The 25,060-nt window shown below is 43.6% G+C and overlaps 1 protein-coding gene across 1 annotated transcript in view; it reads left to right on the forward strand.

The window, feature by feature from the left end:
- Window positions 1-25,060, forward strand: part of PARM1 (prostate androgen-regulated mucin-like protein 1) — a 74,586-nt gene that overhangs the window by 44,770 nt on the left and 4,756 nt on the right. Inside the window, exon 3 of the mRNA XM_045532824.1 lies at window positions 17,313-17,391. Coding sequence (XP_045388780.1) covers window positions 17,313-17,391 — 79 coding nt within the window. The remainder of the gene's footprint in view (window positions 1-17,312; window positions 17,392-25,060) is intronic.

A 25,060-nucleotide genomic window follows, 5' to 3' on the forward strand; every position in this document is an offset into this window, starting at 1 on the left:
CAAAGTGTCACTTAAAATAGCTTAAGCACAGAGATTTTGCTGATGCAAGATACAATGAAAAGAAATGAGAGCATCTGGGTCTGTTAAACACTTTTTTAAAATCTGTGCAATAAATCCTTCCTGGTTTCCTGCCATGGAAGGTGCACCATCTATATATACACTCACTAAATTTACCAAATTCAGTCCAACTTCACAACATTTATTTTGAAAGTTCTTGAAGATATCTATTCCCATGTTCTGTTCACAAGAGTGCCCAAACCAAGTAACTCTTCATAGCAAAGAAAATCTTTTGTTATGACCCAAACAAAGTATAAAGCCTGCACCAAGTCAGTAGTATTAGCAGATTCATCCAAAGTGATTGAATAATATATATTAATATTTTACTTTTGAAGTATTGCATGAAGTTGTTCTGTTAAGTTAAAGGTTAATTCATGCTGCTGATCAGTTATGATTCTCCTCGAAAGAAGCAGTTGTTTGTACAATACTTTGAAATGTTATCAGGATCTGAGAATCCTACAACTTTGACAATACATTCTTTCACAATTTCCTCATCACTGACTGGCTTCCCTTTTTTCCCCGAGCATATAAGCTACTTTATAAGTTGCTTCAGTGGCACTATTTCCAGGTCTTATTGCTGCTTGAAAGAATTGTCTTTGCTTTTGCTTTTCATCTTTTAATTTCTGCAAAACAACCTTTCTTGCCTCTCTTCTAATTTACAATATTTGTGGTCCTTATGAGTGTTGTAATGCTAATGAGCATTGATTTTCTTTAATGTTGACATTGCAGTATCACAAAGCAAGCAAATCATCTTATCTTTAGCAGAAACAAGATAATATTGCAATTCCCAATCCTCATTAAAAAAAAATCTGTTTTCTTCCTTCAGCGTTCTCTTGGTCTTCTTTGACATGATGAGCTGTTAAGCAGACAGAATTAAAAAATACTGTCGAACTGTGCAACTATTCACAAATTCCACCTCAAACAGAAACAGTACAGCACTGTCAAAAGCTGATAACAGACTGGCACATTCGACCCCCATAAACTCTCACCAACCAGCCTCATTCGGTAGTGGTGCCAGTCAGGCGGAGGAAGTTAAAACTAAATCATGAGCATAGCAGCCATTAATTTAGCCTTTATGGCTTAGTAATGTTCTAATTGTGCTGGTCAATCTGGAAGGATTATTTCATTGAAACTTATTTTATTTTTTGGTATTTTAGATACATTCATATTTAAAATAAAATATAAATATAAAAGACAAACAAAACTGTATTAATAAAAATAAAATCATTTGTTTTGTAGAATGTGGATTCAGTCAAAAGGCCACACTTAAGGACCTAGAAGGCCACAGGTTCCCCATGCCTGTTACAAGGGAAGATGTCCCAAAGAATTGCAAATTCTTATTTCAAAAGTCCAATGTGTTAGTGAGGATCCCAACAAGAATAGGAGAGACACCCAGACTGGGATGAAGGAACTAATTTCAAAGGTCTGGCTGGGGTACCGGGAAACCACAAGAGGTCATGATACTAGGACTCTTATGGGTTAGGCCTAAGAGGGAAGAAGAGAGTAGAAACCAGAACCTAGAAGGAGAGAGCCCTGCAGGAGTGACCACCTTGACAGGAGTGGTGGTGACTCTTGGTTGAGGGGCACAACTATCCCAAGGTTAACCTTCTTGCAGTGAAAGGAATAAATACTCTGACCCCGCTCTCCCCCTCCCCTCTGATATGGGGCCAGAAGCCAAGAACAAGGGAACCCACTGGTGTAGCCCATGTTGGTCAGCCTCCTGGAGGGCTGAGCAGGAAAGCAAGTCTGCAGAGGCAAAGGGAGGAAATCTGTCAGTTCCTCTGTGCTGCCCCATCCTGGATAGCACTTAGCACACTGCCCTTGAACATGCCTTCTGTCTGTCTCTACCCCAGCCCCATATCCTGGGCTCCCAGTATGCAGGTAACATCTCTGGCATAGGTACCTGAAGCAGAGTGGGTGTCAACTTAGATATGTTGTCTCAAGGACTATCTCTAACAAAGGGGCCATGGAAGTGCAGGCTCCCAGGCCCCATCTCTTGTCTCTTTCTTAGTCCAGGCCCTCACCACCCCCTGTGTGCACTACTTCTTCAGTTTTCTAACTGGTCTCCCTCTCTTCACACTCTGTCCCCTCCAGGACACCCCAGACATGGTAGATTAATACTTCTGAGCACAAAGTCTGAGCTTGGCATACATGACTCTCCATAAGCTGACACATCTACTACTTTCTGCAAGTTTCATGGGCAAGATTATCCAAGATAGTTCCATTCCAATATTTTATCTTGTTTTTTAGACCACGTATCTTGATTTTCTCAACTCCAAGCCAGCAAGTCAAGAGACACAAAATTAGTGGCAGATTTGGGTCATGAGCCTTTGTAGTTCTCAGGAATATTGCACACAGGAGGAACTCAGAGTAAATGACTGAATGTTCAGGTGACTGGGGAAGAGGGAGATGTGGCAGATTAGAGGGAGGTCACTAAGCATGGACCACTGGACACTTCATAGACCAAAGAGGATTTATCCTTATGATCTACTAAATCAAAAAAATATTTAGTGTGCATCTACCAGGACCCTCTTCTTAATGCAAAGACCTGTCCTTAGAGATTTTATAGTTCAAGTAGAGAGAAAGGACACAAGCACAAGTAACTCTGAATACCACTCCTTAGTGTCTAAAATGAGAATAAACCCAGGTAGGTGGAAGAATCTTTGAGATTATGTGACACAATCTGCTCATTTCAAAGGTGAAGACATGACATCCCAGAAGTTTGAAGTGCCTTGCCCAAGGTAACACGGCTCAGTGGCAGAGCTGGGCCCAGAGCCCAGATCCCTAAACCACAGTCAAGTCCCCTCTCAGCACCTGGCGTTGCTGCATGGCTCCTTTCTCAGCTGGCACACCATTCAGCACTCTGTGTGGTTGTGCTTCCATTTTGGGATGCTCTCGTTTAGCGATTCTTATGCTTTAGTAGTGGGAGTAACAACACCATACTTTTGTATAGCAATTTGTCTTATTCTGTGTGGGTTCACATAGCATATTTCTATTAATCCAAGGACTCATCCACTCAACAAATATCTAAACATAGTCACCAATGAATAATTTGAAACAAGGTGAATACTATGGGAGTTCCATTTGACTAGAGGGATTTAAGGAAGGCCCCGTGACGGAGGGAACTGGGAGCCGAGGTGCAGAAATAAAGGGAGGTGGGGCCTAGAGAGAGATGAAGGGGATTTGGGCAAGGGAGTTTCAGGTGCTTGTGCACACAGGCAAGGAACCAGAAGCCCAGTGGCTACAGCTGCCCGCACCTGCATTCAGAATCCACCCAACAGCTGTCAGCACTGAGACCGCCCTTGTGGAGGAATCCGGTGCCTTCCACGTTGCCAAGTCTGGTGGGCACTTCATAGCCCTGGTTTGCCCAGCCTGCCAGCAGCATTTGACCCATGTGATCACTGCCTTCATCTCCAAAGTGCTGTCTCCACTTGATGTCCAGGGCACCTTCTCTCTCACTTCTCTGCCTCAAGGGCCACCTGTCTCTGTGGCTTCACTCAGCCCCCTCATCTTCCCGCACAGCATGGGGCAAGCACCCTGGGCCACCACTGCCCTCCTCCCTCCCCGATCTCTCCACACTCACTCCTGAGATGATCTTGTCTCGTCTCATGACTTTAAATGTCGTCCATATGATGACAACTCTGAGATGTAAAATTCTATCCCTGTTTTGTTTCCTTGAACTAAAGACATGTATATCCAGCTGTCAGCCAACCCATAATCTCTCTCCACTTGGGTGGCTCACGTGTAAGCATCTCACACGTAATCTGTCTGAAATGAATTATTGATTTCCTCAGCTCTCAGCCTGCTCCCACCTCGATCTCTTTCTGTCTTCCTTCAAATCCTCAGGCCAAAACCCTGGGAGCAGTCCTAGGCTCCTCTCTTCCTCACTCTCTCCACCTGCGGTCCATCGGACCTGGGCTGAGCTAACCTGGCCTCTCCGTCATCTTTCACATGTGTTCCTGTACTGTTCCTGTAACCGATCTCACTGCTACATACTCACCACCACTGCTGCTGCTGCTACACACAGGTGTACTGCATACACCCTTGCTGGGCAGATCTTTGTAAAACTCAGAACAGTTCTTGCTGCTCCTCGGCTCTCACATCCCAATTGCTTCCCTGCTGAATCAGAGTAAAAGCCAAAGTCCGTGTGATGCCTGCAGTGCTCAGCATGACCTGAACCCACACAACCTCTCTGCTCTCACCTCTTCTACTTTCACCCTCAAGCACGCTGACCATCTCGCTGTTTCTCAAACATACTGAAGACACTCCTGCCTCAGGGCCTTTGCACTTACTGTTCCCCCTGCCTGAAACATCCTCCCTCCTTTAATGGCTCACTCCTTTTCATTAGTCTAGCTGTCACGTCCTCAGCAAGCCTTTGTTCATTCCCCTGTCTGAAATACTCACCCCCATCACTGTTGATCCTTTTACCCTGCTTTATTTTTCTTTTTATCACTTAACTATTTTCTGAGATCACCTCTTTTATTAGATGAGTCAGTGTCTGTTTTCTGCCACTAAACTGTCAGCTCCGTGGAAGCAAGTGCCTTGTTCACAAAGAGGAAGATGTAGGTGACTTGCCCAACCCCTAGAACAGATGGTCCTGACACACGGTAGGCCCTCAATAACATGTGTTGTATAAATGAATCAATATTAGGGGAAGTATTAGATCTCTCTGAGCCTTGGGTCTTCTCGTATTATTAAATCAGAACTCTTCAAGGATAGAAACTATAGTGTGTTTTTGACTCCCTGGGCAAAATTGAATGGTGCTGCATACAGTTTGGTGCTCGGTAAATGCTTGAGGGATTAATGACATTGCAAACCAAATTATACTCAAAACATAATTAGTTCTTGCATATGCAAGCTTTAAAATTATACTCCCTATGCCTGTTGCAAAGTTGATATTCTCTTTGTCTATAAAATCCGCTGGTCTTATGCCACTCTATACCTTCCATTACAAAGAGAAAAACACAGACCTGTGAAAATTGGTGTAGTCCATTGAACTTTTAAATTACTGGTTTGAACCCCAGAATTTATTCAGTATAAACCATGTGAATAAGTGCCCTTAAATACAGGACACTAAGCAGGCACAGACATCTAGACATCTCCGTGTCTGTACCTGCAAGGGACTTTCAGCTATACAAGACACTCATAACCCTTAGAATGAATAGGGTGAATGAACCCTAGAACAAATAGAATGAATGAACCTTCTAGAACAGAATAGATTAGAAAAATGAATCAACTAGTAGAAAAAAACGAAAGAATAGTTTTAAAGGTATACCTAGAAAAGCTGTAGGAGTAAAAAATGCACATTGTGTTAATGATCATCATATTTAAATGACTTGCTAAAAAATAGGTTAAAGGGAAAAATAATGACTTACTAAGAAACATAGGTATGAAAAGACTATGTAAAAGAATGATAAACATTTCCTGGTCAGATTCTTTTAGAATGCCCAGAATGTGTCAGAAAGCAGTAATCCTAAAAGTATGGTATCTTAGGCTCAGTTTTACAAATCTTGTCATTGTCCGTGATCAGGCCTGGTCCTCTTATAGTGAGTGCCACTACCATCTTTTCAGTTCTGTCTCTTCTGCTCCCTAGTTCCTCTCCATCACTGAGAGCTATTGATTTTGAATTCTTGGTAACCCCCCCAAATTCATCTACTTCTCTTTGTCTCATTCTCAAGTCAAAGCTCCCATAATCCCACCACAGTCGCCCCCTAACTGCCCTCCACCTCCTCCCCTGCTCCCATCGCCCCCGTCCTGCCTGTTCTGCACACAGTAGCCAGAGTGACTGACGATGAAACACAAATCTGATCAACTTTCAAATAACCTCCCTACCACCGACATCCCACTGTTCTCAGCACGAAGTCCCCAAGCCTTCACTTTAGGTGGCCTCTACCTGCCACCCTTGTGTCATCCCACACCCCTCCCCTCACTGTCTGCACCACCCACACTCGCTGACTCCCGGTTCCACGAACCTCTGACCTCCCTCTTGTCTTAGGGCCTTCACTCACTCGGACACTTCTACCTAGAACCTTCTCACAACACATCGCTACACCTGGGTAATTCCAGCTCATTCCTTGGGTCTTAGCTCAAACATCACCTGTGCAGGATGCCTCTTATGGGGTCCCATGTCCAGCTGTGGCCTCCCAGTTACAAACTGTCACAACTCACTTGTACCCCTTCTTCACAGTGCGTGACTCTACACTTCCCTGTATGGCTCTTTGTTCATTGCCTTCACTGCTTTTCAAGGTACATGAGGGTGGGGCCTTGTCTGTTTTGGCTCAACAATGTAGTCCTAGCACTTAACAGCGTCTGCTCATTCAATGTTCAATAAATCAATGAATGAATGCCTTTTGGTGACTATCAAGCTTTAGATGATAAATCTACATATTGTCTTAGCCTCATAAATCCTGAGCTTTCAATTGAGAATGAAGAAAAATTGAACATCCTCACTGCACCTGCAAAGGCAGCCCCTCTGATACCTTGTAAACCAATGAACGGGCTTTCTGCTGCCCACACATTCCCACCACACCTCTCTTTTACCACTGTTCCAACTCCCATCTTTGGCTTTCCCATGAACTTCAGGGCTGCCAAGGTGATTGATCGTTATAAACTCTCACTCACATTTCTCTCTTTTGTGCCCAATTCTTTAAACTTAGGCTAAACCTCAAAGCTTGCTACAGCCGGGTAAACTCCCATAGGAGACTCCAACTGTCTGATTTTATTTTAGGTAAAAATTATTCTGAATTATTCTCTCTACTTCTCATATTTTTCTCTTTTGGCTTACTTTTACTACTTAAATCTTAATCTGGTTTTGAAATATGTCTAAAATATCTTTGGAAAAAATATATGTCAAGGGCGTAAAATCTAATAAAACCTATTTACCATTTAGGTTGTCATCTAGTAGCAATACAATTACATCACATATTTTAATTGTCTCAGTATCACATTTTATGACCCTTGGAGAGTTTCTGTCTCCATGGAACAATTTTCTTTTCCTGTTTTAAATGCTTTCACCAATCCTGTATGACTAATGTGATAATGGAAATGCTACACTGAGAAAGTGGGATTTAGTTTATAAGCACAGCTGATACCACTAATGAATCTATGGCTTGTTGGCTCATTGGGAAAACTGATTTGGAATATGCCTGATTCCATATCCAGGTTGAACTCTTACTATAATCTTCCAACTCAAAAGAGCATGTCTTTTTAGTTACAAAATAACTTGGCAGGGAAGTAAGGAAAGAGCAACACCATCCCATCACCATTATGAGAAATGGATCTAAAAATCCCATCCCAGAGATTCAAGTCACGAGTATTGTATTAAGAGAACATATAATGGATACTAAACCCATATTGTCCTCAGCATGCCTTGTTTCTCAGGTCTTAGGAAAGAAAAATAGTGGCCAAGAAGAGACAGCATTTTATTTAACAGTATCATGCTTTCATCATCAGACTCATGGCCTCCAAGGGGTAGACCAGAGGCTCAAAGGTGAAGGTGAACTTATGTTAAAATAATAAAGTCTCAATAAGTCCATGGAAGTGGGCCATCAAAAACATTTTGCCATATTTCCATGTGACGAAATCATGGAGTCATTTCAAAGCCAGGCTCTGGGAAGGCAATGATGTTTGTAACAGCACGTGCTTTGGCATCGTTCTGCCTGGTTCAAATCTCACCAGTGCCATTTGCAAGATGGGAGACCTAGGCAAGTTTATTTATCTATATGATGAGGGTAATTACCGTCCTGTACCTGTTTTATAAGATTTTTATTAGGATTAAATGAGACAAGTATATAAAGTGCGTCTTACATAGTTAGAACCAAATAAACGTTAGCTATTATTATTACAGTTGGGTCCTTAATTCTCAGTGTGGATACCAACCAGCCAGAGTTTTGACTCTTCTAGACTTTGATTTTCTTAACTTTTGAAGAATTAGAATGTTTGTAAAACACTTTAAGACTCCCAAAGGGATTACTACTGTGAATATTAGGTAATAAAGATCCACTTAAGAACTCGCCTGCAGCACAATACACAAAAGGATAATCCAAAAAGTGTGAAGGAGAAAAATAACTATGTTCACATTGGAAACAGTAACACTTTCAGAAAACTTGTAAAATCCAAAGGAAAGGGTTAAAGAGTCCAAACAACTAGAGGTTTCTAGCTGGGAGAAAAGCCACTTTGAGGAGTTGGGGGAAACAAAAACTGAGCTTCAGGATTTAGCCTAAATCCCACCTGCCCTGAAGGGTGGACAGTTAAGACCCAGAAGTTGTACTGTTCCCTTAATTTGCATCAAAGTTTGGAAATTATTTTTTCTTTCTAGTGTTTTTAATTTTAAAACCTTCAGGGCCTGAATCTGGGAGAAATTAAAACTTGGTAAATACAGAATTCAACGGCAGGTTCCTGTGTGGCCTTGGTGATTAATGGCATGGGGTCAGGGCTAAATTTAGCTAGTGGTTCCTAGGAGATTCCCCGAGTCCTTGGGACTGCAGTAATTATATTGATGTCACTGCCCTTGGCCAAGCTGTTCAGACAGGTGACCTGAAACTGTGACTTTCTGCTCCTCGCCCGTATTCCATGATAAAAATGAAAAACTTGCGCACTGCCTGGCAAACAGAATTAGGACTCTATCTCAGGCTCTTAGAAATTCCTCCCTTTCTTCTTGCTTACGTCCTTTGAACCAAGAAAACACCAATGTGGAAGGTCTTACTTGCCAAGAGTGCTGGAACCCACAGGAATCTGAGTCTTCACCCGGCAGACTGGGTGATTTTTAAAAACGGTGTATGCCAACTTTTTCGGTTTATTTTTTCCCTCAGTGTTATTTTATCCATGGCCATGCCTCATTCTCACATCAAAATACTAAAGAGATAGAGAAGGAGGTAACAAAACAACAAAAAACCTTCTCTCTCGGTGTTCATGGAAATAAAGGGCAACTCCTGAGCAAGACAGTGGGATTCTTCCTGCAATACCTTATTCGCCCCCTCCAGGCGTCATTCAAAGAGATGATTTAGGCGGTGAGATCCCCATCCTGGCCTGTGATGTTTCTCATTCCCTGCGGACTCCTTTCTTTTCCTCTGGGGAGCACCATTATGCCAACTGAATGAAGGCAATGCTCCCAGACACTGAGCCGCAGCCTCTGTGTGCTCATCAGCTTGCTGTGACATCAAGATGGCAGCCACACTGTGAGAAAAAAGGATGCGGAGCATTGTCTGCTGTAAAGGAGACCTGGCAATCAGGCTACCTAAACACGTAGTTAAAATAAATTCCAAATGCGAAAGAGGGTTCATTTGTGATGGAAAAGATTGTAATAGGAAGTGAAGTGAAAAAACTTGAAAACGCTGGTAACCAAGAACTGCACCGTTGTGTGTGCCCTGGTTTGCATTAACTGAAACCTGTGCCCCTTGTACTGCGGATGTGCCCCGTGAGAGAGAGAGGGAGAAAGGAAGGAAGAGGAGATGAGCGCTTGGCTTGCGCAAGTGTAAATCTTTTACTAGCTCAACCAAGGTTAGTATCTCCAGTGTACGTTCTTAACTGTGTGCTTCAGGTAGGTAAGATGCTTTTAGATAAAAGTAAAGCCCGTCTCCAAACCAGATCTTCTGATTACGTGAAATGGAAAAGTATAAATATTGGGGATCCTTCCCCAAAGTTTGAATCCTAATTCTGCCCACTAACTAGCTTTTAGGAAAGAGTATAAACATATGAGGTACAAGATTCCAGTTGTGATAATATTGGACTGATTTTGATAAAGTTTACCTCTGCTCCTCTGTGTGAACAAATGCCAAGTAATAAGTTAATGATTTAAGGACCGGGGGAGGGGTGGTAGGGAAAAGGACCAACTTAACAAAGACAAGCTTAGGCTGGGTTAATTAGAAAGCACTTCTGTAGCATATTTGCATGCAAGCTATATAGCTTATAAAAGAGCTTTCTTTTTGCATCATACCTACTAATGAATTTTTTAAAAACTGCTATGCTTCAGAAGATCAGAGTTATTTTATGAATTACTGACTTTGAGGCTAGACAAATAAAGAAGTGTAACTTCATATCCCTTGGCTTTAAGGGACTTGCAGTCTAGAGAACAGGTAGAACATGTTCACATGAAACCATTGGTATAAGAGTATATTTCATGCATCTATCTTGTATGTATAATGTGCGTAACTGTCCATAGATACATGCAACAGTATCAGTTATATACTGAAATAAATTTACTAAATTGTGCCATACAAAATAAAAGAGCGAGCATCTAGAAAAAGAGGACTCAAAATAGTGTCTGTCACCAGGGATGATTTCCAGTAGAAAGAAGGACTTGGAAAGGTTCTTACAGGAGAAAGGTGCATCCCTCTTCCCCAAACACTGTCACAGTCCCTGCTGCCCACACTGTCAAGCCCAGACACCACGCCCGGCTTTCAGAGTTCTCCGCGATTCAGTCCTGAGTACTCAACCATTTTCACGGTCCCTATTAATTTCCATTACACCTGTTTATGTAGCCTGTGGCCCTAGTTTTGTCACTTCCGTAAATCGTGTGACCTTGGAAAAGTCACTCTGTCCTGAAGTATTGCAGTCTCTTAATCTATAAAGTGAGAGCACTGGGCTCTACAAAGCTCTCAACAGCCTCTCTTTGTCTCACGTGATCCTCCCAATGTCCCTGTGGAGAGGACGGGGATTAGCCTATTTTTCAGATAAGGACACCATTCATGGTGCACCATCTTCAAGCCCAGTGCAAACCCTTCAATCCTGTAAGAGTTGAGTGTCTTCTCTCGCACAGTTGGTCCCCACCTCGAGCCTCACTGCTGTTAGTACTAGCCCTGCTGTCCTTCAGATAACAGCTTCATTCCCACCTCTTCCCAAGAGCCGCCCCACTCCCCCAGTTACAGGCAGAAATACAGAGTTTGGTACCACCCACCTCTGTTACCTACCTTCCTATTTGTCCATTCAATCCTGACGCTCCTGTGTCGTCCTGGGGGCCCGACAGTGGTCTCTACAGTGGGGTAGTGAAACCTCAGAGCCCTGGCCTGTTGCATCTCTGCACCCCACCCAGTCCTGGCTCAAGATGAGCCCATGGAGCTCATTCAGGAGAGGCTCATGGGATTGGTTTGGGGCAAGAGGGAGGAGGCAAGATCAGGGCATGGGGTAGCACAGGAAGAATAGGAGTGAAATCCAAGCAGACAAGGCCAGAAGTCAAAGTGGCCTTCATTAATGGTAAAATTAGTCTCTACCTAGGTGTGTATCCAAGAACTGCGGTTTTCTATTTTTGCTTTCTCTCCCCCGTCTCACAGCCTACACACCCACACACCCCACCACCGCCAAAGCCAACTGCAGTTACCATACACCGTGGGTTACTTAATATACTGCAACAGACAGCATTTGGCAATACTCCGAGCAGTTATTTTAGACCACAGCACATACTAGAAACCAATGACATGGACCTTCTTAGGTTGCTGATCTGTGACAGTTGTCTGTTTCTAACTAGTCTTCCTTCCAATTAATTTGCATTATTGAGCTTTGACCCGGCTTCACTGGTGCCTACAAGAGGATCCGAGCCACCGCACAGCCCCGAGTTAGGCCCTGATTCCTGGGAAGCCAACAGAAAGTAGACAGAGGACGTACCAGAGCCATAAGTTTTATCTAAAAGTAGACTTGGATCTAACACAAGAGCCCAGGGTGGCAGGAGAGCCCAGTAGGTAACACATGGCCTCTGGAGTCTGTGCTTATAGCCCAGTTCTTCCAATTACCAGTCGTGTGGCTTTGGGCCCTTTGTGTCTCTGTGCCTCAGTTTCCCCATTATTAAAATGGAGATAACAAGAGTACCTACCTCACGGAGTTCTCATGAGGATTAAATAAATTGAAAGAAGTGAAGCTCATAGAACAGTCCCTGGCACAGAGTCAGTAATAGGGAGGTGCTAGTGGCCATTATTTTTGTTGTTATTATTTATTCCTATTACTATTATTGTTTGCTTTGGAGGACGGAGACGTGGTCGGACACTCTAGCTGTAGAGACAGAGGAGTAGCATACTAAACAGAGATTCGCACACGGTGCTGTCAGGCCCTCGCCAACCGCCCACCTCCCTCCTCCAGCACGGCCACAGACACAGACTTTTGCAGAGAAAGAATTCCTTTGAGACTAAATGTTCCTTTCCTGTTGGTGACCTTGGCTGAAGGAGCCACCGCACACTCTGAAGTGGCCACCTGCTCCTCTTCTCTGTTTCTTACCTAATCTCTGGAAGTGGAGGGAAAAGAGCAAGAATATTGGAAACCAGTCAAGAGGTTTGCTAAAGCCTCTTCTCAGAATAGATCCGTGGTGTGCACACAGACCCAGGAGCTCGGTCAAGTACTTACACGCACCTTCCAAACAAGCTGACTGGCGAATTTTCAAGGAGAATGTAGTTCAGGAGTCATCTGTGGAAAGAAACGAGACAACTTTTGTCACCCCTGGAACCTTTCCACCGTCACCTCCACCCCCAGCTCTCTCAGAACAACGACGTTTTTAAAGAGCCTAGTAAAGTTCTTTCTTTTAGAGGGTGTTTGGGTTCATCCCATCACATCCTAAGATTTTTATGTTGGATACAGTTGGCAAATATTCCTGCCCAAGAGGTCAGACGAGATGTTCCTTTCATGTTTAAAGGGGGAAAAAAAAGAAAATCCATCAATGAGAAGAGTCCCCGGAGGAACATCTGAGGTCTGGGAATGTGGTTACGCCCAGGAAGGCAGGAGGGTCCTTTTGGCCCAGTGAGGGGGAGGTGGTGTGGACGTGAGCGGGCCCCTCTGAGTGTGCGATTAAGGCAGCTCGTGATAAGCAGGGGCTCATGTCTGCAGCGGGAGAGGCAGCTGCGGGCGAGACTCTTCAGACGACGCTGCAGTTTATTCCAGGACCCCACAGGGTACAGAACAGAGTCAAAGCAGGGAAAATGACAGCCTCTAGGGGCAACCTCCTTCCTCGGGGGTGCAGGGGAGTGGAGTAGTGGCCCGCCAGGTCCGACCAGGAGTTTGCTTGGCTGCTTCAAGGATATTATCTAACTCTAGTCAGTTACTCCCAAATGAACTCCCCTCCAGCTCACCATCTTGGTCCTCCATGGGACTCCCAAGTGCGCAGCATGGAGGGCAAGGGGCTAAGGAGATGGGACCACAGATGCAGTCATAGGAGTAGGTGCCCAGGTGAGGCCTGGAGCAGGCGATTCCAAGGTGAACAGGCAGAGAACCTGCTGCTTGGGAACTTTCTTAGCACAGTGATTGGGGTCAGAAACTTCCAGTTAGCAAGTTATTTTTTTCTGCCAATATTATATTTATTTATTCAACATTAAATGAGTTAAGTACCCACTATGAGCCAGAGACTGTGCCTGAAGCTAGAAGTGCACAGAGAAATGGGAAGAGATGCGAGATGGATATGATTAGACTCTCCCTGGGAGGCTCATAAACACAACACAGAGTGTTGAAAAGATACAGACACCAAGATCTAAGAACACACAACACTGTAATTTACTTAAGGGTGTCAGGGAAAGATTCTCAGAAGGGTTGATATTTAGTTAGGTCATGAAGAAAGGGTGGAAGTTGGCCAAGCTGAGAAAAGGGCTGGAAGAAGTAACCAGTATATTAATGATTAAAAATGAAAAATCTGTATGAAACTCTCTTGGGTTCAAATGCTAGTTCAATCATTTACCAACTGTAAAACCTTAATCTCGCTGAGCCTTAACTTCCTCATCTATAAAATGGGAATAATTGCACTCATGTCATAAAGAGAATTAAATGAGGTGACAGCTGGAAAGTTCTTGGCGCAGTGCCTGCCAAGTCATCACGTGCAAATGGTAGCTATGGCCATTCTTTAGCACATTTATTCTTGCTCTAGACCCTTATGAAAGTGGCAAAAAGGCAACCTTGAGAAATCCCAGACTTCAGGGAGGCCCAAAATTCAAGGAGGCTTTGGCTCATGGATCTTCAACAGCCTTCTGGCTAGGCAGAACATATTAGCAGAGTGGAATGTGCTAGCACAGTGGAATATTCTTATATCTTAGCTTATAAAATATACAGGTAAATTTCCTCCAGTTCTCTCTTAATTTCTGCCCATTCTGACTTTACAGCGTGAGTCACACCCAGTCTGTTACTGGCAAATCTCAATGAGGAAGAACTAACATGGCAGCCACCTCCCCTGCCCCACTCCCACCAAGTGTCCGGCATCTTCCCCGCAGGGTGAGCCTCCCCTGCCCACAGCCACACCGGCCTCATTTTTCCTCTCCCCTGCCCCACCTTGAAACAAGAAAGGGTAGGACAAGGGGAATTCCAGTTTCGTGTTAACAGAACTGAGGGGGAAATGACATTCATTTTCACAAGGAGGAAATGAAGCTTTTCCACCTTTTTAGAGGTGTGCTGACGCAGCTTAGCAACCCCCAACCCCCTCCTATGCTCAGACCATGATGCACTCAGGTATGGAACTTCCCAGGGCTGAGGTGACAGGCTGCTTCCGAAAGCAGAAGCTGCCGTGGGGGTGACAGCAAGCTCAGGACACGAGATCACCCAGGCTGGGGACCCCATCAAGGTCTTCTACTTCTGGAGGACGCTTGCTCCCTGGCTCGGCTCAGCTAGGCTTTTCCCCACTGAGAAGAGCCAGTGGGTGGCAGAATAGTTAATCGGGTGTTCCAAATGTCCCAGTACCATCTAGTTTATCTCATACCTTTTGGCTTCATATTGGGCTGCGCCAACTCTAAGAAGTGCCCCTTTGCCCAGCTGCCCTCAAGGGCCCAGTCAGGTGGAAAATCACGTGCTAATTCCAGCCCTGGTCACACAGGCTGATGTCTCTGTGGACAAGGAAGGGTGGCCTTGAAGGGCCCCATCTGAAGATCGGGGCTACACTGAGAGCTAGACAGCCACCCATCCTGTGGAGAGGAAGCGGTCAGTCTACCACTTGCAGTCTCAGAAAACAAAAAAGAGAGAGAGAAAGAACAGCACTTTAGCTGGGAGAACTGCATGATTTATCTTTAGAAAGAGGTGGTATATAAATAAATTCAGTAAATCGCAGACTTGGAGGAGACCCAACTGCTTAGAGTTAGGGAAGAAACTTAGAGAAAGGTCAAGCCTACAATTTCCTATATTAAGCCATCCCTGAGGCAAGAAAGAAGAGTCTTACAGAGAAATGGGTTATATTCTTCTCTTCCTCTACTTCTTTAAAAGAGAGAAATTAAATTAAAAGGTCAGTTTTTTAAACTGCTCCCAATTGCAATAGCTGTATCTTTCTGAATCTTAAAAATACCCCCATCACCTTACGTTGTGGTTATAACCGTCCTTTCACAAGCTCTTAAAAGAGCTTTTATGAGGCTTCAGTGAACTTTGAATTGTCCTAATTCCAACACAGTTTGGAGGCCAAGAAGCTAAGAGCAGCCTCTCAAAGTAGGAGTGGAGGTTTTTCATAAGGTGGAAAGTTTGACCTCGAACTTTCCCTGCCTGACCAGATCTGCACATTTGAGCATTCAGTGCCATGGTTTTGTCTTTAGTAAAAAGAGAAAAAGATCATGCTGATAATTATACTCATCTGGCTCAAAAGGATTCCAGGAGCAAAGAAATGGATTGTGAACGTCCAGAAGTGTGCACACTCTGAAATGGTCAAATCTGGTCAGTCTGTGTAGAGACATCAAGCTCTGGTCTTGAGTCTCTATGTCAGCAATGTTCTTTTTTGACTGTTTTATGAATTATGACCAGTGGGAGCATTGATGTCTGATGTAGCCTTCTTTCACCGAAAACTTTTGGGGAGTAACTAAAGAGTTAATAAGTAGACTGATTCTCTTCCTAGCTATGCTCTAGTTCTGTTGGTGGAAGGGCTAATAAAAAGAACAACAAACAAAAGCCATTCATACCAGAGGAAAAAATAATAATAAAAGGAGACATGACAAAGTAATCTACAAAGATAAATCTACAAAAATGTGGGGAAGACTCAACCTCTTTGAGACCTAGTACACAAGAGGTGGGAACTGGCCCAGGGTCATGCATTCGGATAGCACTTTAGACTGGTGCACATGGCATTGCATGTAATCTCCTTAAAACTGCGTGAGATGGGTAGGACCCTCCTATTCTTCTGTCTCTGCAGGTGAGCAGCATGAGTCGACAGTGCTAATAGCTCATGGTCACACAGCTAGTAATGGTCGAGGCACATATTCAGACTCCAAATCTCTTACACTCTTTCCAATGTGTGTAAGAAGAGTGCCATTCATTTGCTGAAGTACTAGTAAATAATTTCCCAGTGGCCTGAAAGCGTAAATGAGGTCCCTAACACCAGCTTTTGTGCCAAAACGTCACTTTAAGTATGAGGGGACAAGAGCTCAATTGATTCCTGGCATTTCTAGGGTAAAATAAAACCAAGTCTATACATTACTAGTCCAAAGTTCACACAAAAAGAGTGTTGTCCTTCAAAGTAGTATTCAGAGGCAGTATGCTTATTCTTACAAGGCTACAGGCTCAAAGGGTTTTTTTAACTGCCCGTTATTAGTTGCTTTTGGAACCAGATTTCAAACTGCAGCATAAAACATTTGTGTTGCTTTATAATTGCACCCAGTTATTTCTACAAACAAAAAAGTGTTAACCTATCAGACTTGACCTTATTTTATACACCACACTGGACTTTATTCTCTATGAAACCAAATTTACTATTCAAGAATGAAAACTGGACATACTTCCCAAAGAGGTGTTTTTAAAAATGCTTTGATATGATGGCATCATTAAAATTAGTGTATCTCCTAGCAAGGTGGCCCTTTTGAAGTGGACACTACTGATATGGCCGTGCGGCTGTGGTTTATTAAAAAATCAACGACATCACTTTGTAGTGACCCTTGAATAAAACATCCTAAGTCTCCCAGTATCTCACAAGTAGTGGACAGATGAGCCAGAGCCTACAGAAGAAGAAAACAGGACATCCAGAAATTTAAAATCCACCAGCCCTGCGAACAGCAGCAGCAACAACAACAGATTGGTGTCATCCTTTAAAAGATAATCACATATTACTAGGTGCTGTTCTCTGACTTCCAGGCCAGCCACAGGTCTTGATAAATATTGAAATAAATATCCACCATTTATGCAACCTCACCTGGCATAAAAAGCATTTTGGTAACAGGATTGAGATTCTGGGTTTTATTCTTGCTCTGACTGTCACGCAGAATGATCTGAAGTAAGTCACTTTTTCCTCTTTCACAGAAACGATGGGGCCAGGCAGAGGGTGGGTACTGTGCACTCCAGAGTCACTTAACTCTCTCTTTTGTCCTCTTTTCTGTGCCTCTCCTCCTTGGCAGGCAGCATCGCTGCCATTACCGTGACGGTCATCGCCGTGGTGTTGCTGGTGTTTGGCGTTGCGGCGTACCTAAAGATCAGGTGAGACGTTTCTGCTCTTCTTTATAAAGAAAAGGACTCCCCTTTACAGGGCTCCGGGCTGAGAGCTGTTTTGCCGAGTGCGTGCTCCTTAACAGGTACCTCGGCCCTCAGAAATATGGGCAGGGAAGTAAAGTTGGCCAGTGTATTCCACACTAGACAGGAATCCGTACAGTGTCTGAGCCTTGGCAAAGCGGAAGAAATAAGCTGAAATATACAGCACGATGATGCAATGGGACAAGAATTAACCTGGAGTCAGGAGACTGAAGCCCAGGCTCTCTGCCCTGCCCTCACCTCACACCCTGGGGAAAGCCGCAGGCCTCCTGAGCTCGCGTTTTCCCATCTCTGAGATGGGGCTGAGGGTGGCGTCAGTGGTTCCTAAATACTAACGTTCTGAATACCGATCCTTGGATTCGTGTCCGATCTGATAACGAGGTTTTCACTGGTTCTGATGCAAAATGTGAAAAACATAAGGAAAGTGTAGTGTTTTCTGTAAAACTTGGTCTTTTTCCCCCCTGAGATCATGTCCTTATAGTTTTGGTTTTAAAATATCTTTTTTCCTGTGCAATGAAGGTGATCACAGATAGTAGCGGAGATTTAGCCAAATAGAAATTTGCAATATTCTGTGAGTCCCCCGCTTGTGTTTTCTATTGCTCTGTGAAATCCAAGCCTCAAAACCACGTTACTCACACTCTCTGAGTGTCCTTCCAGCTGTAAAATGCCAGATGGCAAGGGGCAGTCTGGTTTGCCAGATTGTGCAGTGCCTGCAACAAGGGACAGAAGGGCACGGGCAGCCGTGGTGAGCACAGCCACCCTTGGCCGCCAACACTTTCTCCTCCAGCAGCCAGAGCCTTCTCTGTGCAAGCTCCTCTGCCCCTGCCACCCCCTCCCTTAAAAGCCCCCACGGCTCCCCCTGCACGGAGAATACACTGTAACTCCCAGGGGTGGCCCTCGAGGTTGTCACGGACCTGCCCCTGCCTCCCCTTCTAACTCATCGCTCCCCCCCCCCCCCCAAGCACTGAGCTCCAGCCATCTCCGCCCCTCAGCTCTTGGCACATACCAGCTTCTCTCCTTCCTTCCCGCCCAGGCCCTTGGCTCTTGCCAGCCCCCCTCCCCGAGATGCTTGTCTCGCAGCCCTTCCTCCCGCCCAGCTGCGCACGTTGGCTTTCATCTCACTCCCTCCAAGAGACTCCCCTTCCGGTTTGGTGCCCTTGTTATTTATCCTCTTAGTGCCTTAACTACGTTTACTCTGCTTGTTAGCACAGTCTATTTTTTTATTTTGTTTTTTTTTTAATATATATATTTGCTTGTTTATAGTCTCTTTTCCCCCACAAAAATGTAAGCTCCACGAAGACCCAGACATCATCCGTGAGCACGCTGCTTGATAAATGGAACAGTGAACAAGGAAACATAGGAACACGCAGTCCCACGAGCCCACAGCACGCACACACCGATGCGGTTCCAAATCTCTGTGCACACACCCGCTCTGCTGCCACCCTGTCCCCAGTAGCCACCCGGGGTAGCCCAGCACCCGCTAGGGAGGGCTGCCCTCCTCCTTCCCTTTTCTCTCCCTCCGTCTGGTCTCGTGTTCTAAACATGCAGCACATCAACCTAGTGATGGCGGCAAGTAGGAGAGTAATAATAGCACCTGTGTCTAAGGCGCCCAGAACAGGAAAGCCAGGTTTCAAAGAGAAATTAGAATTAAAAGGCCAGCGTGACCTGTGTCTAATAAAGGATTTTATAAAAGCATCCAGAAGTCCCCTTCAGATTGAAAAAAAAAAAAAAATTCTCTTCATTAAGTCTGCATTTCCTTGAGCAGCAAACTTAATTTTATAAATTATATCTTACCGAATGGTACCTTTTTCCATCTGGTTTAATTACTAGTTTATCGCTGCAGACAGGTTGTATTTTAATTATGAGTTAAATTGCCTTTTATGAACTACTCTGGGAACCTCATTCCCATTTTGTAATAAAGTATCTGTTGAAAAATACGTCCTGGGGCCCAAAAAAGGGAACTTACACATAAATTTTAGAGTCATTTTTGGAGTCCCCAGTGGTGAGTCTCCGAAGGGCTATGGAAATACAACCTTCAGTGGAGTGTGGAGCGAAATAGAAACACTTCTCTCTTGCTACACACTTCCCCAAAATGTTGCTGAAATAACCTAAAGGATTCTGCCTCTTGACCTTAGGCAAGGATTCAAGTTTGCCATCTCAAACCAACACCAGCATCGGCAGGCACCTCAATTCAAGTCCCAGCTCTGTCACTCTGTAGCACTGTGACCTGGGCATGCTATGGAGCATCACCGGCCCTCATTTCCCTCACCTGTAAAATAAGGGCATTAATTTTAACTACCACGTGGCATTGTTGGGAGGACTGATGGATACTGCTTCCCAAGTACATAGCACTGCCGACGCCATCATCATTGTCGTCAAAGTGGCAAACTGGAAGGGACTCCTTGATAGAGAGTTGCTGAGCACCAACCCCATGCCAGGGGCCACATCGGTGATGGGACACAGTTCTGCCGTCACAGAACTTAACTGTGCTGGGAAAATTTTGCTAGCAGGCCGTTACAATTTGTTCTGATGAGTGCTGATTAAAATTTTATTTTGAACTATATTTTCCCCAGGCCTTCTGAACACCAGATAAATTAAGTGGATGATTAAATAGAGTTAATGATTGCTTCTCTCCCCATATAGGTTCTCTCTCCCAAATGTAGAAAGGCCCCACAGTGGTATAAATATAAGACTGCTATTTATCTATTGTGCTACTTAAGTTTAGGCCTTATAAGCTTAAGGATGGATGAAGTGATCAGATCTCTGTTTCAGAAACTCCCTAAGGAAAACCCCTTTCTGCTTCTCTTGATTATTTTGACAAAATGATAACATAAGGAGATTAATAGCTCTTATGAACCTTATGGCTATGCTAAAACCCCTTCAAGTGTTATTTTGCTAGATTCTTGGAAAGCCCTGCTAATCATTCATTGAAAATGCAGTTGGCATGGGTATGCGCGCATGTATGTACCTAAGGTTAGGCTTTGCTTTAGCTGGAAATTTATTCTGCTTCTCTCATCCCAGATTTCTGAGAACAATAACACAACAAGAGGCCTGTTGTCTGTGGTCTTTTAGCTCACTTGGCTGGAGCAGTGAGTGACTGAATTCACCCATAAGGGAGCCATTAGCTTCTGGCCTGCACCCATGGGCTAGAGACCTGGCCCAGCCAACGTCCCTGCAAATGCAAGGGGAAAGTGGGCTGGAAAAGGCAGCGTCCCAACCAGAAGAACAGCACGCCCTGCAGGCTCTGCCAACAGTGGCTCAGCGCTTTCACCTTTCTTCCCAAATCCTCATGTCCTCCAAAGGCATTGCTAAACACATTAGCCATCTGTTTTTCACACTTCTATTCTCCAGGTACCCATGACTCCTAGTTTTGTCACAGCGTCCCCTGCCCAGAGAACCACCTCTTTTTATAACCTGAGCCATTTTGGGATGTGGCTTATAAAAATGAACTGCCCTGAACCTACCAGGGCCCTTCTCTGTCTTGGACCCCTTTTATAACCAGCAGCACAATAGCGCAAATGGAGGAATGGGAGCTTTGCTGTCAAGGTCAATACTGACCCTTCTACTTATTCATTAGATGGCCATGGGAAAATTATAATCTCTTTGATCCTCAGCTTCTCCAATCTGCAAAAATAGAGCTAATAATATGTACCTTTCAAGGTTGTTTGAAAGCTGAAATGAAGTAATGATTGCAGAGTACCTGGAGAGACTATGGCATGGTGGCTAAGAAGATGGCTTCTGGGGCAAGTTTCTTAATCATTCTGTGCTCAGCTGCTTCGTTTGTAAAATTGGATTATAATAATACCAACTCAGGATTGTTGTGAGGATTGAATTATGATACACACAAACTTTCAGTGCTGGTGTGAGGTGAGGATGACGGAAAGGCTAACTACTCTTATAGCTGTAGGTGTTCGGACAGCACTTAGCATGTAGCTGCTCAGTAAAGTGGTGGCCGCCAACGGTAGGCCTTGAGGTTGGGGAGAACGGCCCCAACCTGCCATTGCCATTCAGTAGGTGGGAGGGATTCAAAGGAGAGGGGAGAGGAGGAGGAAGATGGCAGTGCAGTTTGGTAATTGTGCATGGATGTGGTGGGCTTCCGTATTCCATTTTGGCTATTTTAATGGCACTGTTCTTATATGCCTGTGAAGTGGCATCCACGTAATACATTCATAAATAGAAACCATCTCTAAACAGTCTTTATTCCAGAGCTTGTTTGCAACGTTAAAAGAAAGCCAAGGCCCTGCCTGGCTCTTGCACAAGGTGTCTTTAATTAATGAGGATTGAAGAATGAGGTGAGTCGGTTTTGTTTTGTTTCAGTTGGCTCAAAACTGCTCAGCCACGAGATAATCTCCTTGCACAGGAGACCCTGTCTGCTGAGGCCAGTGGTGTGGATGTTGCTATAATTAGGTGCGCTGATAACCCAGACAGACAACACGGGCTGTTGCCTTCACAAAAATAAATGTATCTTGATTTATAGACACAACAGGGCCTGGCTTTTAAGGCATCTTGTTACAAGTCACCTGTTTTGCTTTATGTCTTCCAGTGATGGCGTTTTAAACAACTGGATTCCTTCTGGTTGTTGTTAGGTATGAAGAGTAGGCCCAGCCAGCCATGAGGGCTAAGATCTTCTAGAATTTGTTGCCAACAGGTCGACTTTTTCAGACCAGCTTTTGGAGTTCTGTAGGTCTAGTTTACTTGACTTTCTAGCTCAGCAGTTCTCAAACTTTAATGTGCAGAAGAATCAGTGGGAGAGCTTATTAAAAACACTATTTCCTGAGTGTTATCCCCACAGATTTTTATTCAGTAGGTCGGGGTAGGGCCTATGCATTTGCATTTCTAACTAGCTCACAGGTGATGTCAATGATGCTGGTCCGCGGACCACACTTTGAGTAACCCTGCTTTACCCTCATCTCCTAACACTCCAGACATCCTCTTTGCTGTAGCATTTCCCAGATAGATTGCCCTGTCCTTTGTATATATGTTTCAGACATACTGCCTCCATGACTTTGAATGGGCTGACCCCTTTTCCAGAGATATGTGGCTGGCCCCTTTCCTATCTGGCTAATTCCAAGTCATCCGGCTCAGAGACCTCTGAGAAGCCTCCTCCCTCCTCTCCATGCTGAGTTTCTTGTACATACCTCCTTTGGACCACGTGATTTAGTGCATTCTCTGTCATCCTCCTCCAGTAGCACGATATAAAGCCCCTGGCATACCTGACATGTAGTAGTTGCTTTGTAAACATTTATTGCATGAGTGAATGATTCTGAGTAGGAAAGTTTGGGGTGCAGTAGCAACATTTGTTAATTCCAAATCAGGGAGAGCTAGGTTTAAGGAAGGAGAAGTGTGGGAATCTATTAAACCACACATACTTTTACCAGTTACCCGGTGACACTGTGCTAGTTTACAAATAAACTGATGTGCCAGTGTTTAGACCTTTTCGGTGATGAGTGTCTGATGGTACTATGGTATCTGGCAGATAATTTTTTTTATTTTTTTTAAAATAAAAGAAACAAATTTGATCTGCCCCTTCAAAGTAAAGGTAATTATTTAACGATGTTTGAAAGTATGAAATAATAGCTTTTTAAAAGAAACTGGACTCTGGAAAGAGGATTTTGGAAATGAATGTTTGGAAATGTTTTCACCATTGGGATTTTAGTAGAAAGAAGGCGGAACTGATAAGATTCCTGAGTTGTGCTACTCTGCCACTAACTTGCTGTGGTAACCGTGGGTGTGACCCATAATGGTCACAATTTTCTTAGCTTCAAAGTTGTGGTTCAAAATGTTAATTTCTTAGTTTTGACCAATGTACCATAATTATAGAAGATGATGTTAACATTAGTGGAGGCTGGGTGAAGGGTATATGTGAACTCTTTATACTGGTTTTGCAACTTTTTTCTAAATCTAAAATCATTCCAATATAAAAAGTTTATCTTTAAAAATTATGGTTCAGTAGCTACCACACAGATGTGTTGTTTGCTCCTGCCTCAGGGTCTTTGTACTTCCTGCTCCTCTGTCTGGAGGTATATCTCAGACATCTTGGGAGTGGGAGTTTTTTTGTTTTGTTTTTTACCTCATAGACTCTGCAAATGCCAATCTGAAAAACCTCCCATTTCCATCCAAAATGTGGCATGATTTAAGTTCTGACCGAGAGAGAGAGTTTAACATGCTCACTAATGACTCTCCCCTTATCACACACACAAAAAAATGTGTTTGTCTGATTCTTTCTCCAGTAGTACCGGATTTATCCAAACCTGGCTGGAATCCCAGCACACCCAATTCTTCTTGTTTGGGCTCATTAGTGTACCGAACAAGCCCTGCAGGTTCAGTATATGCCCAGTTTTGGTTTATGCATATCTCTTGCCTCTCTTCCCTCACTTAACAGCATTTTGTTCACTCACTGTTCATCCATAGGGGAAGGCAAAGCAAAATGAAAGTAAAGACGAGTCTTTTTTCCTTTATTTTACTAGTGTTTTTGTAGGAGATGCCTCTTACAATATAACAGATTCAGATACAGCCTTGACCAAATAGTCTTGCCTAAAATAACCATAGACAGTAAAACCCAACAGAAGGTTTTTAATCCTCTGACCCCAATGCTGAATAACAATAATTTTTAAAAATCTAAATATGGTAACAATAGCATAAGAAACAACTGTATAACTGTCCCTGGGGCATAGTTTTAGGAGTTCCCGGTGGAAGGAATATTCACTTTTCACTCAGTGCCATTTTTTACTGTTTGCAGATTTACCATGTGCTTGTGTAAATTTTATTATAATAAAAATTAAAAAGCAATATTGGCCAACATTCATTGCACATTTACTATGTGCCAGGCCTTTTATATGCATTATCTCATTTAATCCTTCTCACAACTTTAAATGAATTTAAAAAAAAATTCTCCATTTTATAGATGAAGAAGCAGAGGATTAAAAACTTATTCAAGAACATACATTTATTGACCAAACTGACATTTTATGGGAATAACATTATATGATGAGATAAAACTGCTGTGAGAAGCTCATTTACCTTACAAAGGTGAGGCCGTCGCACCCCATCAATAAAGGAGCGTGTTTATTAGGGAAATGTTTGCCCAGCTTGCAGCAGTAAGTCATGCTGAAATTTAGACTGGGCTCCAGTGCTGAAATCATCAGGTTTTTACTTGTTAATTCTATAGCTTCCATTTCTCAACCATCCTGTTAAAGAATTTAATTGGAATTGGAGGTTTTAAATTTGGAGAAGTGTTGGCCGTAGATAACCCGTGACCTTCATTTACCAAAACTACCTCCTGTATTCCTATCAAAAAAGCAGTGGTGTTTCTGGATTGCTCTTTGTGGCCCCTTTCCTTCTCATACCAACAGAAATGGATGTGGGCCTTTAGGGGAAGCAAAGCACATTGTAGAACATCTTCAAGTTTCTAGGTATATAGACTGGATCAGCTGAGTCAACCTTTAGAACATAAATCAGAATTTTGAAGGCTAAGAGTCTGAAACAAGCATAGCAAGGGTCTGGTTTTTGCAAAAAAAAAAAAAAAAATCATCTCTTTGTAAGTACCTGGCAGATATAAATAAGCCTCAAAAAAAAGTAGCAATTATTTTAGCAACAGATGTAAGTATAGCAAATGCTT

This window comes from Lemur catta, chromosome 19, assembly GCF_020740605.2.
Source record: "Lemur catta isolate mLemCat1 chromosome 19, mLemCat1.pri, whole genome shotgun sequence".
In the NCBI taxonomy this organism is placed as follows: Eukaryota; Metazoa; Chordata; class Mammalia; order Primates; family Lemuridae; genus Lemur; species Lemur catta.